The 17184-nt window shown below is 40.0% G+C and overlaps 1 protein-coding gene across 3 annotated transcripts in view; it reads left to right on the top strand.

The window, feature by feature from the left end:
- Positions 1 to 639: 639 nt before the first annotated feature.
- SRGAP2 (SLIT-ROBO Rho GTPase activating protein 2) overlaps positions 640 to 17184 on the top strand; it is a 193574-nt gene continuing 177029 nt past the window's right edge. For all 3 annotated transcript variants that reach the window (XM_065404521.1, XM_065404522.1, XM_065404523.1), the window contains exon 1: positions 640 to 1088. In XM_065404521.1, coding sequence (XP_065260593.1) covers positions 1022 to 1088 — 67 coding nt within the window. In that variant the 5' untranslated portion in view covers positions 640 to 1021. The remainder of the gene's footprint in view (positions 1089 to 17184) is intronic.

The following is a 17184-nucleotide window of genomic DNA, read 5'->3' on the forward strand; positions in this document are numbered from 1 at the left end:
GATACCTATATTTCTGGATGGGGGGGAAACCAAACAGTCGTAATAATAACAATAATATAGAATAAAAAAGCTGCCACGTCTGTTGAATCAAAGGCTGCTGTTTTAGCTATGCCAGGGGGGATTAATCTTGTTTATGAAATGGTTTGTGGATTCATTTTTGAGCTCCTGCAGTTCATGTAATTTAGGGATTTGGGTCTAATTTTGCAACATATCATGTTGCTGCTTCTCCAGTACCTCTTTTTTTTTCTCCCTGTATTGCTCATTTAGAGAAGCAATTTTTGTGCAGGCTAGTTTCCTTTTACTCCCACCCCTTTTCCCCTGGGGACTGAGCTTTCCCAATGAATTTTTTTTTTTTGGAGGGGGGGTGTACTTGCTACGATGCAGGCGTTTTATCTTGCTTACCTGGGTGATGTACATATGTAGTAATATGCTGCAGTTTAAAGAGGAATTTGCAGTACTACAGCAGCTTCTTTAAATCACAAATTTTGTCCTTGCATCTTGTAACTGACAATTTAATTTTTTAAAAAATATTTTTTTATTTACAGGCAACAAAACCAAAGAAAGCAACATCTGATCCTTCATTTCTACTCCCGTTTGGGATTTTATTTGCATCATCTTTGAGCCTATTGATTTAAAAAAAAAAAAAAAAAAAAAAGGCAAACCAAACCCACACAAAACATGTTGTGCGGAAGGACTTCCACTCCCTGACTGTGCTATTAATGTTAATAATCAGGAAAAGCCTTTGGGGGCTACATGATCTCTCGTCTGAAGCTTGCTGCTGCTGCTAAGGGTTTTGGTGCAGGGAAACAAAACTGCCTTTTCCGCCCGCTGATTTCCTAACATCTGCATGTTTCTGCTGCCGCACTCCGTCTCACACCCTCTTCCCATGGACTAATTTTTTTGTTATTGAGGGGTGGAAGGACAAGAAACCAGGGCATTTCTTTGGGAGAAACAAAATTGCATTTATTTGTTGCATTCTGGTGGATCTGTTCTGAGGTTAATATTTTTGGAAAGGAAAAACATGACGTCGCCAGCTAAATTCAAAAAGGATAAGGAGATCATAGCTGAATATGACACTCAGGTCAAAGGTAGGAATAATTTTACATCCGTCTATATTGTTACAGTTTTGACTTGCAAATGCAGGCGTTTGCACTAGATATTTGGGTGGGGACTGGGAGAAGAATTTGCAGTGCAATCTTGTAAGGGATTTGCAGTAATTTTCTTTTTCTCTTAAGGGTGGACTCCTGGGTATGTCCATGTTGTTTTAATGCATCCTAATGAGAGGAATTTTTTTCTGTACATGAAAACCCTTGAGTTTACGGAGTTGGGTTTGTTTTTCTGGATGTTTTAAAATATGGTTAGACTTGAAATGTGATAGGCAGTGAATAGCTTTTCAATTTTTTTCCCTTAGGGAATCTTTAAAAACCTCTGTAGAAGCAGAAGAAGGTATATCACTTGCCAGTATTGTGGACCCTTGTTCACATCAACGCTTCATAGCTGTCTGTGCCAAAAAGCTATAATATTCAGGCTTCTACTCTCCATAAGTTCACACTTCATACAGCTCTGGCTTTAACACCCTACATTTGCTGTGCATATATGGACCACTGTTCTGAATGTAATTGGCATTTGCAATGACAATAACTTTATATATTCCAAAGGAGTGTGTTTTGCTGCAAATGAGCTTAAGGCTTGATCAGGACATCACATGCCCTCAGTGATAAAGAAGGTGGTGAATGTTTGTAAAGCTTTTTCAAGATAATTTTTGTGGAAAATATTCTTTGTGCTTGTGACTTGGCAAATTGTTGCTGGTGGGAAATCAACTGCATTTAGCTTGTTGTCTAAAACTTGTTTGGTACATTGATAGTGTGTGTGCGTAGGGGAGGGGGAGATGGCCTTGGGGTTGAGGCAGAGCACTGGAAGTTGGAGATCTGGATATAGTTAGACTTGTGTTACTTGGCGCAAGTCACTTAGTCTCTGTGTAAAATAGTGACGTGTGAGCTGCTCCTCAAAGGAGTGCTGTGAAGCTTAATTCATTAGTGTAATGATTTAATGCTTTGAGATCCTTGGGTGGGAGGCAACAGAACTGCAAGGTATTTTATATATGTATATTTTTAATTTCCCCTCTACCTCCTCTTATTTAATGAACCATAATGTTAACTTGACAAGCTAGTCAATCTAGTGGAATGTCAATAGCCAGCTGGAGGTGCTGCTTCAAAAAGATGGACTCTGTCCTGTGCTCTAGTGGCTGGAAGTGAGATGTAGGTGGTTCGTAAAACTTAGTAAATTAAAATATGCATGGAGATGTGATTCCCGCCCCTTGTTTCAAAATGGGTCAGGGGAGGGTTCCCTCCTCCAGCTTTCTGAAACAATGCACAAGACACTTTCTTAACCTAGAGCTCTTGAATATTGTAGCTCAGATCTATTGAATGATTGGTCTGAGAAGGATTTAGAGTAGTAATAATAAAAAAAGCTTAAGGTTTATTTAGCCAGCCTGCCATCATATACTCTTTGGCTGTGATCTCATCAGCTCTTGCACCTGAAATTGGATCAGCTGTGGTCAGTACTGGAATGGAAGCTTTGTAAGAAAATGCCAAGGAGCAGTAGGAAGTACTATTGCTGGTTCAGGAAATAGCATTGTCTCTCTATAGAACCAGGGCTCCAGCACAGTGTTAAGGGGCACTGAACTGTTTGAGACTAAAATCCAAGGGTCTGAGCATTTTGTAGTTATTAAAAATACAGTTGTCCTAGTGTAGCAATAACTATCATGTTAATTGCGGTGTCTTGGTCAATTTCCAAATCTAGTTAATTACATGGTGCCTCTAAATTGCCCCAGTAGTTACATATGGAGGTTGATCTTCTTGTTTACTCTCCTTCTGTTAAGTAGTGTTGCTAAAGGTATTTTACCCCTGAGGTGGCTGCAGCAGTGGTAGTTGAAATGAATCACATTTGTCATACTTGGATGCTGTATAAACTGCAAGGTATTGTCTGTCTTGCTCTGATATGAGAAAATTCCTGTATCTTTGCTGGCATTTGAAAGCTTAACACATTTTTAGCTGCATTCCACACTGGGATGATGTAAGGCAGCTGTGTTTTGAGACATCACTTAAAATCCTTAATCCACAAACAATGAGCTTGTGTGCATGTTCTCTAACCTAAAAGTTGCTGCTAATCCCTAAATTTGGTTTGAAAAATTCATTATCTATTTGGAGTTAGTTAACAAAAGACAATATTAAGAAGGGCATCAGTTGGTGATTAATAAGGTCATAATTACAGCCCTATGGTTGAGCTACTGAATGAACGTGATCATCAGATTGTGAATGTCTTGGAACAAAATGGCATTAGTTAGTGGCAATTCATTGTTCTGAATTAATTTTGATGTTTACATGTTTGTTCCCTTGGTCCAGCAGCCATGATCATATCCCTTTTGGGGTGCAACTGTGCCCATAGGTGATTTTTTTTTTTTTTTTTTTTTTTTCTCATCAGACTGACTGATTCCCAGCCTGCAAGTGGCTATTGTGCAATCTCCAAGTCAATGTTGATTTGTAGCTTCCTCCCTGGAGACTAGGAGTATTCTCTCTTCTTTGATCTCCACTTTGTAAGCTCCTTGGAGCAAGGATCATGTCATGTTCCGTTTGTTTTAATCCAGCATCTAGCACAGTATGACTGTGAACCTGAATGTGGTCTGTGGGTGCTAATGTAATATCTCTTTGGTGTGTGGATGTTCAAATCTTGGTAGATATGTAGAACTGTCTAAAATGATATCCCATTGTGCTGTAGAGAATGTGGCTTTCCAAATCAACTTTAGTGGTTTAATTTCCCCTATTTGAAACCTAGATGGTACATAAAACGGACAGAATTTGATGGTTGATTGTGCTTGTCACACTGTCTAGAATAGCTCAGAACTGAGAGTGCCAGGCTCAGGTCAGACAGTCAGAAAACAGGGCAGACGCTGCAAACTGGTTGGTATATTCTATAATTAAATTTTACCAAGCCAGTAACACACCTGCACTCCCACAGCCACAAACAGTCCCCTTAGGCTCTCCAGCGCATTTTGCCATGCAGACAAACTAGACTTTGTGATGAAAGGTTATTAAAACCAAAAATCACCTCAAATTAGGTTACTCCCAATCCCAAGGGATTGGTCACTTATCCCAGGTCAATGAATACTCTCGATCCCATACCAAAAAAAAATGCTGGCAGCCAATTTCTCTAGTAAGCTAACTAAAGATTTATTTTCTAAAAAAAAAAAGTGAGTTATTGAAAAGTTAAAGAAAGTAAAATACATTAACAGGTAAGTCCAAGTTTGTAAATCCAAAGTGATAGGAAAGAAGTAGTAATCTGCTCGTTTTCCACAAATCTCGCAGGGTCACCCAAAATAACTTCGGGGATCTCTGTCTTACATCTGGAATGTTCCCTGAAAGTGTCCAAATGGCTCAGATATACATGATTATTCTCTGGATCCGTTTTTATAGCTAGCTTTCCCCAAAAAGCAATCTGGCAAGTGTTTCTGTCACAGCATAGGCTTTTTGTCTGTTGACTAAATGCACATTGAGTCTGTGGATTTCCCATTGTAGAACACCGTGACCCATGCTTTGAAGTTAGCATGCTGCATCTTTTTTACAGTTCCAAGACCCTAATCCTGTTTGATGGGCAATCCAATTACAGAAGTATACACAATGCATTTAGTTGCAGCAATCCAAACAATCTTTCATTAGTTTTCATGAAGCTTACACATCAAGTAAACTCTCACTAACGTATACTTTTGATCTAGGCTAGGGTAATAATGTAATGCAATTGTAAACAGATTATAGGTAAGTGAAGACAATAACATTAACATTTGATATCCACACACAAGTGAATTGTCCTATGCCTTTGATTTGAACTGGTCTGTCAGAGTCCCAATGCTTCCATGAGCTTCAGAATATTTTGCATTATGGGTTGATGGGGGGGGAGAAGAAGAGAGAACTTCAAGGCAATCTTCTTGAATAAGTGTGGTTGAGAATGGATGTTGTCTTGGAATACAATACTGTTTAAATAGTGAGTTGAAATTCTCCTGAGAACTGGGGTGGAGTTTGGGGGTTGGGGGGGGGGGAGGTGGAGGACTCTGTTTCTCCATTACGTGTTTATGAAAATTGAGATCTACAGAGTTGGAAAGTGAGATTCCATGACTCCCGTATGGACCCTTTAATAGTGCAAGCTCCTCTTCTTGCCTAGATTGTTTTAATCCTTTGGGGTATAGCAGACGGGTATGTCATGCAGCATGCTTTCCATGTCCGATTTGGACTACTGCACTTCTGGATCTGATGGAGACCACGATGATCATTTTTAGCATAAATATTGGAGTGTAGACTTTGAGGGAAGAAAGGCCAATGCTCTATTTTCTCTCTTCTTCCCCCTCTAATCCCCAGAGAGCATTTTATTTAATCATTTTGTGGAAAGCTGCAGTAAATAGCTTAAATGGTTGGGGCTACAGAGATCTCGTACTGGAGTTTTTATCACCGCAAGGGTTCCACAACCATTTTCTTTCTCTCTCGGAAAAGTCACATGCTAAAATATATATATATATATCCCCTATGTGAAAATCAAATCACTTGAAACAGTTCATTGTACTTAGATCTATTTTTCCCATAGTTCTAGTTAATCCATGACAGGTGGAGAACATGTGTGTACATGGTCATGCAATCAACTGAGTAAACAGATCTAAACAAAACTAACAGAAGATGTTTGGCTGATGTTCCTATAGTTAAACACATGCCCCACATGCTCTCAAATTCAATCTGCTGTAAAACTTGCCTTACTAATCTTTCCAAAGCAACTCCCCCAACTTTCACATACATCCTCTTACTTTCTGTTGGGTAGAATTCCAGGTGGCTTTCTTGACCTGATGCTTTCCTTTTGCTTTTACCACTGCTTGAAATCAGCAAGTGACTGGTCTGTGAGTTGAGGTGACCAACTGTAAGTGATGTTAGCTGTAATCTTAATTTTGATTAGGTCCCTTGAGCCACATAACACTTTCCTTCATGGGAACTACTGTGCTACCTTAAAAATGTCTTGTTGAGATGGGACCCACTAGAAAATTGTTTTCCTATGGAAGGGGGAGTGGTAAGCAATTATAACATACCTTGAGTTACCATCATCATCATTAACCTTTTAATTCACCATCTGGTAAATAGACTTTTTTTTTTTTTTTTTTTGAAAGGTCCCTCCTGAGAATTTGAGATCTTATTCCTGATACTGTGTATAAAACAATTGCACAGAATGGAGTTACTTGCAGAGCCATCTTTTGTTTAATATCCCATTGAGATCCGTCTTGGATTGGAGGGTAGCAGTTTTCAGTGTTGTCTGTGGAATTTCTGTGTAGCTCTTTTCAGAACTTGCAAGTCTCTTCATTTTGATTTAATTTTGTTTTGTTTCCATTTACGGATATGTGTATATATACGCATGCATTTGGGAGTTGCAACTGGGCCTTTGGATGTTTGTTTGCCAATGGCTGCTCAGTAAACTATGTAAATAAATAATGGAATAAAGTTTTCAATTATTCACTTTGACAGGGTTGAGTGGAATATCTTAAAATTTCCAGTTTGTGTATATTGCATTACTGTTTATATTTAAAATGTAAAACTACCTTTTAAGGGTTTTACAGTTAATCATTGCTCTGCGTGCATAAGTGATTCCATTTGTTTGCAGCAATGAGTTACTTCAAACTTCTGGTATGGAATTGCTTTAGAAGTCCTCTGTTTTCCTGCAGTTTTTGATAGTGCTAATCCTCTGAGCTTTGAATCTGTTCAGAATGTGCCAACTAAAAAGTTAGATCCCAGATGGGGTGACCCTATTGGGAGACTGGTGTAGTGTTAGATATGATTTCAGGTTTTTTGTTGTTGTTCTCTTCTTTTATTTGGGCTCCCTACTAATGGATTATTAACGAGGAGGGGGAAAGAAGAATACAGCTATTTCCTACTTCACTCCCACCCCCAGAAAAACCTTCCTGTGTGTCTAGTCTTCCCCAAATTAATCAAATGTTCCAAGGCTAAAATCTGAAGCTGATCAAAAGACTTCAATCCCTAATGGGTATCAGCTTCTTTAGAAGGCAAGAGAAAATGTTGTTGTTTTTCTGCTTGAGCTCATATAAGTAGGTGTGGCAGAACTCATTTTTTAAAATAATTTCAATGGATAATATTGATGCTTATTTTTAAGCATTTGTTCTTATTTTTATTAAATTTTCACTGTTGGGGGTGTGTGTGTGTGTGTGTGTGTGTGTGTGTGTGTGACAATGATTATTTGATAGTAGATGTTGAGATTCGAATAGTTAAAGCTTTATTACTGTTAACACAAATTGTCAACATCACGTACAAGAAATACAAAGTAAATATCCTTAAATGAAACTAATAATTTCTCAAGCAGCATTTATCTTACTTTGTCTATCTGTACACATCTCTTATCAATGGAAATATTTTTTTCATCAGTTTGTCTGCATATGGTGAAATTGACACTTACTGACACTGGTAACAAGCTAATCCTTCCACGCCTACTTATGAGACTGTTGTCCTCAATCAGCTAGTGTTTATCCACCATGCTTGTTCCCAAATGATTTCTCTTCCTGTGGAGTGACCCCTATCGATCCTTCTGCCTCTTAATTTACTCAAGTTAAACAATTGGATTTAAAAAAAAAAAAATCCCCTTGATTTCTTCCATTTCTGGCATTTGCTTTAAGACCATATATTGGGTAATTCCACCCCCTCCCCTTTTTATTTAAATTCTGAAGAAGGCAAAACCTAAACCCAGAATTCTGTGGACATTTGCACCTATCCCTCTACCTTGCTTTCCCCCTCCCCACCCTCAGGCAAGTACGCTTATTGGAAGGATGAAGGTTGGAAAACAAAATCCAGGAAAAGGATAAAGTGCTTCATAATTGGTTAATTATCCATCTGTTGTGCATGGATTTACCTTTAGAGTTGACAATTCAAATAGTTACAGTATTCCTTTTCATACTTAGGAAATCTGTGTAGTGTCTCTCAAACATAAACAATATGGGGAATTTCTGAAATGGGATGTCTGAACTCTTCACTATTGGTTTCTGCTAACCTAAGAGGCTTTGTTCTCCTTGCTCATGATTGAGAAATTATCAACTTTTGCTGAAAATAATCTTCTTAAATGGACATCTTTCTGAACTTTAAATACGTATATTCTTGGAGGAATCAGCTGGGAAATGTGGATCCCTAGCTCTAGTTGAGTAGGATTATTTTAATGTGCCATCTGTCAATTAGAAGCCAAATTTTTATTCTCTAAAAATGTATCAATCAATGGGAAGGTGACCAAGAAACAACATGGAAACTGGAAGCTGGTATCTGATGCATTACAGATGTTTCAATATCTTTGTAATCAGGATTATTTAAAAACTTAGAATATTGAACACAGTCAAAAATATAGATTAAATTTCTTTGTAATGGTTTCAAACAGGTACATTTTGTGCTGTCACCAGCTATATGTACCAAGGACTTGATCAAGGCATTTTCTTGTATTCCTCCACCCTCATCCTATAACAGATGGCAAAATTTGGAGCTGGAGCATGACCCAAGGAAGAATCCAATTGACAGCTTGCATTAATTCCTGCAATGTATCCTTGCCATAACTGCTTGTAATGTGTAGCGACTAGAGATGGTCTAGATTAGTGGTTCTCAAACTTTTGTATTGGTAGCCCCTTTCACATAGCAAGCCTCTGAGTGCGACCCCTCCCCCCTTGTAAATTAAAAATATTATTTTTTAAAAATATATTTAACACCATTATAAATGCTGGATGCAAAGCGGGTTTTGGGGTGGAGGCTGATAGCTCGTGACCCCCTGAGGGGTCCTGACCCCCAGTTTGAGAACCCCTGGTCTAGATGCAACCATACCCTGATATTTGTAGAAACTGGACCTGTGGCTTGGACTTGTATTTAAACACAACAGCTTTAGTCTTCTGTAAAACTCATTTTGGTTCAGGATCTCCTATTGCTTATGCTAGTCTTATCTTTGGGACTACTCTGTGGACTTTAAATAGAATCAGGCCGATGTAAATCAAGAATAAAAGAAGGCAAATCAAGCCCTACTCACCCCTCCACCATTCAGACATTCATTGCAACCCAGTGTGCTATGGGCTAGGGAATCAAGACTGTGAAAAGCCAGCATTTACGACCAACTTCAGTCATGAAATAAAGCATTTAGGATGCTTCCACACATTCTCTCCCCCTCCCCACCACTAGTTCTGAATTTAGCAAATGCATTTATTCCAGATTTTATTCCTTGCTCTGGTGACCCCATGACAACCAGAATAATTTTAAAATTCTTCAACATTCAGTGTACTTACTCCCATGTCTCTGCTTCTCCACACCCCTTCTTTTTGTAGCTAAATAGTAACATAGTGGGAGAAATTTACTCAACCACATTCACCTACCTAGTTACATTGAAACATGTTCTTCTGGGTCTCCTTGGATTATCTACTTAGGCGTCAGTGTGGGGAGGATGTATCATTCATCACTGGAAGATCAGTTCTTCATTGATGGCTTTGTGGAAAAACCTGTGTCCCTTCCACTTGGCATGTCCTAGCTGGCTTTAGTGTCACACTGATACTTGCATATTAATGTCAATTTCAGTTTTTATACATTCATTTGAATTAGCTTTGGGGTTTGGTTCACAATCACCACGCTACAGTTAGTTGTGATAGATCTATCTTGGATTGTAGTGGTGATGTGGTAAGATTAATGCTTTGAATTTTGTAATGCCTTGCTTCTGAGGAACTGTCTCTTCTAAACATTGTGTTAGCACTTTTATGGTATGAGTATTATCTTCATTTTACAGATGAGGGCAGTTACTTCTCACCCTCAACGTAAATATTTACTTTGTTGCTGTTGCGCTCTAGGGCTTGTGACCCAGAAGTGCTGCCTTGAATCACTAGTGTGAGAGTTAATCATTGAACAAGTTGAAGCAAGGATTTGGAATTTAAAAAAAAACACCAAAACACTACTTCCTTTGCAAGTCTAAATATAAAATGATCATGTGTTTACAAGAACAGGCATTATTTGGGAGTGCAGCTTGTACTCTGGAGTCAGCGTGGGCATGATGTTACAATAGTACTGTGCAGTCTGTGACAAGTCTAGATAAGAATTAGCGATTGGCAGCTTGGTAAGAGTTTAGGCATTGGGAGAAATAAGCCTACAACTTGTCATTCCTAAGCACTAGGAGTGGAAGCAAATATATATGTAAATGTGGCTTGGGGGAGGGGAATTATCCTGAACTGGATACGTCTGGCTCCACTGAATCCAATGTGTACATTTCTGTATGCTCCAGCACGCTCCATGGAATAATGCTGCAAGTCTTGGTTGTAAAACACAAGCAGTAAAACCTCTGTCATTGTTTTGAGGTGGGTGGCTTTTGCTTCTTTCTCTCCTCCAGGACTCTAATAAAATGTGGGGGAAGTCATCCGATGGCTGTGTCCCAAAAGCAGGAGAAATATGGTTGTTAATAAAAAATAAACCTGAAATTAAGATTGGGCTGTGTGCAAGGCTTTCAGTAGAAAAGCATGTTTGTATTGCCACTTCGTCCAGCATGCTGGATTTTGGGTTGTGTGTGAAATTGAACCTTACTTTAATTGTAGGGAGGAAGGGGAACCCTTCAGTTGGACACACATTTTAGTAGAAAACTTCCTTGCTACTGTTTCTGAGATCAATCAAAGCAGGAGTTTTTATCTTGGAGAGCCCTTGATCTTATTGTGGTCTATGCATGGGGGGGAGGGGAGAGAGAAGAGTAAAGCCATGTGGCATGTTGGGGGAAGTAGTCTTAAAAGAAAGCTTTGAGCTGGCTTAATGAGCCCCATCTACAACACAAGGCATTGATTTGCTGTCTTTTTTTTTTTTTTTTTCCCTTCTCCTCGGATGCTTTAAGCACAGCAGAGGGCAGGAATTGGTGCATTCTGTTGTGTATAGGAACACTATCCGAAAGGGATGGGGGCATTCATAAAGGCAGGCTAGCTCAAATAAAGTTGCTGTGTAAATGTTTGTGCACACAGAATGTCTTGAGAGGGGAAGAAGGCTCGTCTTGAGAAAACCAGGTCTCAGTGCCACTCAGGTTTGGCCTGGCTGCTGTAACGCCTGGGGAGCCGCCAGGCCCAGCCAGCAGGACACGAACTGCTGTTGTGGGGTGAGTCCGGGGTTGGCTTGCTCTCCAGCATCCCCCACTACCACCACCTGCCCAGAGCCTCCCCTTTGCACTGGGCCAGGATTAGAGTTGCAGTGCCGGGACGGAAGGTGCTCCTGCCCCCTTGGTCTGTGCGCCCTTGGTGGGGTGGGGAGGTAGTGGCAGAGGAAATGGATGATGGCCTGTGACCTTGTAACCCGCTCCCCAAGTAGTTTAGACCTTGGGTGGGTTGCAGAAGTAGACAAAATACAGGTGACAGGTTGCCTTGGTAGAAAGTTTGGAATCCACTAAGCTTGAGCTAACTAAGCAGGTTTCTCTTACTGCAGTTGGATAAGAGCTGGCAGTCCTGTGGCTCAACTTCATTAACTGTAATGGTGCGCTCTGGCCTGCCAGCCCATGTTTTTTATAGGATGGATATATATATAATAAAACATCTAAGATTTTATTTTTGAAAACTTTTAAAACTCAAATTTCCTTGCCAATGCTGTCATTTGAAAGAATAACCCAGGCAACTCTCACTCATCCTTATGTACATTTAATTTAAATAAAAAAATCACAAGCCATGGCTGTTGAATGGTAGATGCTTGGCTGACTCTTGTCTACTTTGGGGAATAGGAATAGCTTGTGCTGGGTGGCAGTCATTCCAGACTTTATTCAGAGACAGCTAAAGTGCTGAAATACTGAAATCTTTAACAAGCAGTTACAATTATTTTGGGATCCCATTTATTTCTATAAAATAAACTGACTTAGACAAGTGTGAGGCTGCAGATTTGCTTATCATGGTAGAAATGGTGGCACATAAGCAGCTCCTGGCATCTTGACTCTAAGAAGGTAACCAAATAAGCAGATTAACTCTAAACCAAGAGAGGATTTGATCTACAGGAGGAAAGTGGTGAAGTGATGAAATTTAGACAGCGCTATTAATTTTGAGGCTTATTTTTTTCTTCTTCTGCTAATAACTTTCAATAATAGCATCTTGGCTTCCATTCTCTTTCTTAATCTAAAATAGTGTTTTTCTGTCTACTTTTGGACAAGTATTTTCACGCAAATTATAAATAGCAGAGCTTTATGATTTACAGATGGTGAGAGCTTACAATTTGATTGTACTTAAAAATGCTAGAAATTGTAGCATGGAAATTAGTCTTTGACTTTCTTTAGCTGACTAATTCCCCGTGTACACCATTCTCTTCTGAATTTTTGAGAAAAGTAGCTCAGTTTCTGCCAAAGTTGTAGCTGACTTAGTTGCCCCGAACTGTCTGTCTCTGAGTAAGCAGATCTTTTTGTTTTTTTGATATGTTTTTCTCCAAAGAGGTAAGGCTCAATCAATCAAAATGTTTCTGTGGCATTGACAATGGCAGCAGTTTCCTTGAGAGGGTAAATTCATCTGCTTACTTGCCATTGGATTTTAAGTTGCTAATACAGGTATTTCTCTAATAATTAGTCATGAGTATTCATTTTCAGGGTGTGTGTGTGTATCTTATAAACTAGGCAGAAACTAGTGTTTCTATAATAAGAACAATGACCTGAGATCTTGGTTGGTTTGACGACCATTCAAGCAGATCTTCTAGTTTATTTTAATTTTTCACTTTACTTTAAAATTGCCATGTGTACTGAAGGAATATATAAAACGTTGCTGAGGAGAGAGCAATCTCAAGCTTTCTAAGTACTGATGAATGTACTTAAGAATCCTGTTGCCAGTTGCATGCTATGGCTTCTTTATATGGATGCAGTTTTCCACACATGGTATCTAGACACGTGGTACAATAGTGAGCTTGTAGCATAGGATGTAGAAGTATCCCCCAGTCTGCCGATTACTTCATCATGGATCCTTAGAGTAAAGGGAACGAACTGTGTGGCTTTAGGAGGCTAATATGGGATAAAGAGCCTTTTATCTGTTTCCAGTTTGAATCTAGGTGGTCACTGATGGTGACTGAAGGGGTGTGTGTCCTCCTCCTCCCAAAAAGTCTTGCTCTAGTGGTAGAAACAGTGCTAATGCAGACAAGTTGCTAGTGAGTAAGTGTTTTAACCCCAGGATTATTTAGCTTGGCTCAGGGCAGGTCCAGAGGACACAGTAATAACAAAAAAAGCCAACAGTCATTGATGGCTTGTCACTTCTGGCACTACCTCTGGTGGAGGTGCACCATTGATAGCATCAGTGGGACATCTTAGGGGAGAAAATAGCTAGTGTAGACAAGGCCTTCAGGGCAGTTACCTTGTGGCTGTTCAGTGACCGGTATGAAATTAAGTAGTAGGTCTAAGTTTCTAGTGTACACCACTGTATTTTAGGGGCTAATTGATCCACCCCCTTGTTTCCCATCTCAGCAGAGGCCAAAAATTCAATGAATCTCTTTGACTCCTAGAAGTGATCTATCCAGGTCACAGGGAACCATAATTTGCAGGACACCTTTGAGAAAGCTTTTATTGTTATCAGTAGAAGCTTTTATAGGGTGCCCATCACTGTTGTATCTAGGTGCTTGTAAAATAATAAAACTCAAATAAGCAAAGCACCAGGCTTCCCTGGTAGTGCTTAATCAAAATGGGAAGTTCTGGGGGAGAGAGGTGCATCTTACCACTAAACAATGTACTTGAAAGACATAACATGTCAGAGTTATCAAGAAACTGAAGTGCACTCTTTTGTTTTCTTGGGTATTCCAGAACAACTAGTGACATACAATAGACCACAATTCACTGCAGCAGAATTTACACTCTCTCTAAAAGTGTCTGAGTTAATGCTTAAACATATTTCTGTAGGGAGTAAATTCCAGAGGCATGGGCCTGCTGCCAAGAATACCTGGCGCCTGCAAGCTTCACCCATATGACATAACTGTTTCTGTGGATAATAGGGCTTCAGTCCTCTGGGCTGTTGAACTAGCACTGATTCCACTTAAAATAGTTCTCTAGACTGAGATCAGGACTGGATTGTGGGTTGGAGAAACATCCTGTAAACTACCAGATGCAGTTCTTTAATCTAAACTAGTGGTTCTCCATCTATTTACCATTGTGGGCCACATATGCAGCTCTGTGTGTTATGTGGGCCACATCCACACAATATATATACTACCTGTATGGCCCTGAGGACGTCGCATGGGCCGCAGCTGTGTGCTAATTGGGCTGCAAGTGGGCCGCAGGCCGAGAACCACTGATCTAAACAGGTGCTAGGTGGTAACCACAAGTCAGTCAGTGGTAGGCTGCTATGCAACGAACTGGTATCTTGGAATTCTTGTTCATCTACCCAGTTCTGTCGGTGGAGTGCAATATCCCAAATTCTTTTTTGGCAACCACAAGTATGATGACATAGCTGCTACTCCCAAGGTGCTTCTCGTTATTCCAGATAATCCTCCTGGAAATTTTAGAAACAAAAAAATTAAACTGCACAGAGAATAGTCACTGCCCTGCTTTATCCAAAACCCTGGGTGACTGGTATCAGTTCGGAGCTGGGGATGTTTCAACCCACCTTTCTCTTGAGTTCGGTTTAGTGATGCCTTTACGTTCACTGCTTTAAAGCGATACACTTTTGATCATTGTTTGGTGCATGCAGTGACTTATGGTGTTTAGTTGTACTTTGTCAGTGGTTTCTGAGCGGATGCCTGAGTTCAGAGACATGAAGTTGTGAGCCATAAAGCAATGAGATCCTCTTGCTCTCTTGCAGGTGGCTTGGATTGAAAAGAGAATATTAATGCAATGAGGAGATGTTTGGCCATTGATGTTGATCTTGAGTTTTTTTAGTGTGGTCTGGTTTGTAGAGTTAATACTTCAGACTGTCCTCCAAGATATTACTCCATTGATACATGCAGCCAGACTCTCGATTATAACCAGAAAAAATGACCATACCTGTCACATGTAGTTTCAGCTTTACTAATAAGCACATGTATTCTCTGAATTGCAAGATTTGGAATAGGAGAAGCTGCTTAATGTATGGATTGATCAATACTTGTGGCTCTGTCAACTTTGACTTGGAACCTGTGTAAGTTTCTTGAAAGCTATAATAATTTGCTTTCATCTTTGTGCTTTGTTGGATGTGTTTTGGTTTTTTTGTTGGCTTTTTCTATTTCTTCAGGTAGGTTGCTTACTGTACTACAAAATTTGTTTTCCATATTCTGTTAAAATGCCCAGTGGATTTGTCCATGGACAACAACAAATCACAGTATGTTTAACTCTTTTTTTCTGAACATTATCAAAAACAGCTTTCGGCCCCTTTGATACCATTTGGTTTCTTTTGTAAACTAGTTTTGGAAGGTAGCTGTTTGCCTCTTTCCTCACCATGCTTTCCTTGATGAAATGTTGACCCTCTGATGTCCCTGCCCCCCTCCCCAACTGACACACACAGGGGTCTGCTTCACCACAATTAGCCTTTTTTTAAAAAAGTCAGCATGCTTCCTGTATATGTCTGCTTAGTAGGCTACTTACACTGTTTGCATGTGATATCTCAGTAGGACTGTCTGCAGAGCACTACGGGAAGATACTGAAATAGGAACAAAAGACTTTGTAAGTAAAGAACTGAAAATTGCATCTGGAGCAGCGGGAGAATCTTTGCCACTGCAGAGAGGGAGGAATAATTACAGCCTTACAAAGGTCACATGATACAGTAATGATCGGATGAAAACTTAACTTGCTTTGAAAGAAAATGTGCTTTCTGGTGTTTCCTCCTGGCGTTGAAATGCTTGTTTTCATTTTTTTTGTTTTGTTTCATGCTGTGGTCTGGGTTCCATAAATGCCTCCTGTGAACTTCCATCACTTGTGGAATAGAAGTGAAGAATTTGAGGATGAACTGAAAATGTGCAAACAGCTGTTGCCAAAGGTTGTCTCGCTAAGGCCTAGTCTACAAATGGTTTTACTAATGGTGTGATGTTAAACCTATTTAAACTGTTTTATCTTTGCATGTGGACAAGCCTTAAGACCTTGTCTAAACTAGACAAACTTGCAAGTTTGTTTTTGTTCCAGCAATGATGCGTCTGCACTCTTTGCTACCAATGATTTTAAGCGCTAGTGCAGAAAGCTACAATGCTATTATATAACCTACTTTGACCATATGGCAAAAGACATTTGAGCCATGCTCTCATTGGAACCATTGCTGAGAAACAGGTGGTAATTTTCCTATCAGAGATGCTGCACTCTGCTAGTATGTCTTCACTGCACAGTTAACTTGGGTTAACCTAGCCTGGGTGCAAGAACCCCCACCACAAACCACACCTGTGCTACCGTGTGCTTACTGTTTGTGTTGCCTGTGTATGTCTGTGGGTGTATCCCATTGTTCGGGCTGCGATATTCTAGGATTAGTTCGTGGTCAATTGTAGGAGAACTTGTGTGCCTTCCAGGGCAGCTGTGGGAAGGGCATTGGAGGACTCTCGCCACTCAAATGACTTTAGCCTGTGTTCTCAATAGAAAGTGGGTGGCTTCCAGTCTGAGTTTTAAGTGGAGCCTGGGTTCTAACCTATACCTCTACCCATGTAACCTAGTTCATGCTTTAAGCACTTCTAAATGTGAGTCGGGGGTGGGAGGGTGGAAATGAAGCTAAAATGTGGGTAAGAGCCCAGGTTAACTGTGTGGTCAAGACACCCTTTATGGCTATGTCTACACTGCAGGCTAGGGGTGTAGTTCCGCTGCTTGGTTACACACATTAACGGTAGCTTGAGTATAAATAGCAATGTAGTTTCAATAGCTTGGGTCGCAGCAGTGCAGGCATGGCTGAGCTGTACTGAGCACAAAACGTGCCTGAAAGTTCTGGGTATGTACTAAGCACAGCTTGGCTGTGCCTCTGTTGTGGCTACCCTTGCAACTGCAACTACAATGCTATTGACGCTTCAGTCACGGTGAATGTGTATAAATGAGCAAAACACTCACTCCCCCGGCTCGTAGTGTAGACATAGCCCATGAGACATGGTGAGGTTTTAAGAGTTTGCATTTATGCTAATGATTTAGTTGGAGCTGGAGATTTATACTACCATAGACGTCTGCTTTGTCTGAATAGATTGTGACCTGCAAAACACAGCACAATTTTTTTTTTTTTTTTTTGCT

The sequence above is a fragment of the Emys orbicularis genome, chromosome 4, assembly GCF_028017835.1.
Source record: "Emys orbicularis isolate rEmyOrb1 chromosome 4, rEmyOrb1.hap1, whole genome shotgun sequence".
Taxonomy (NCBI): domain Eukaryota; kingdom Metazoa; phylum Chordata; order Testudines; family Emydidae; genus Emys; species Emys orbicularis.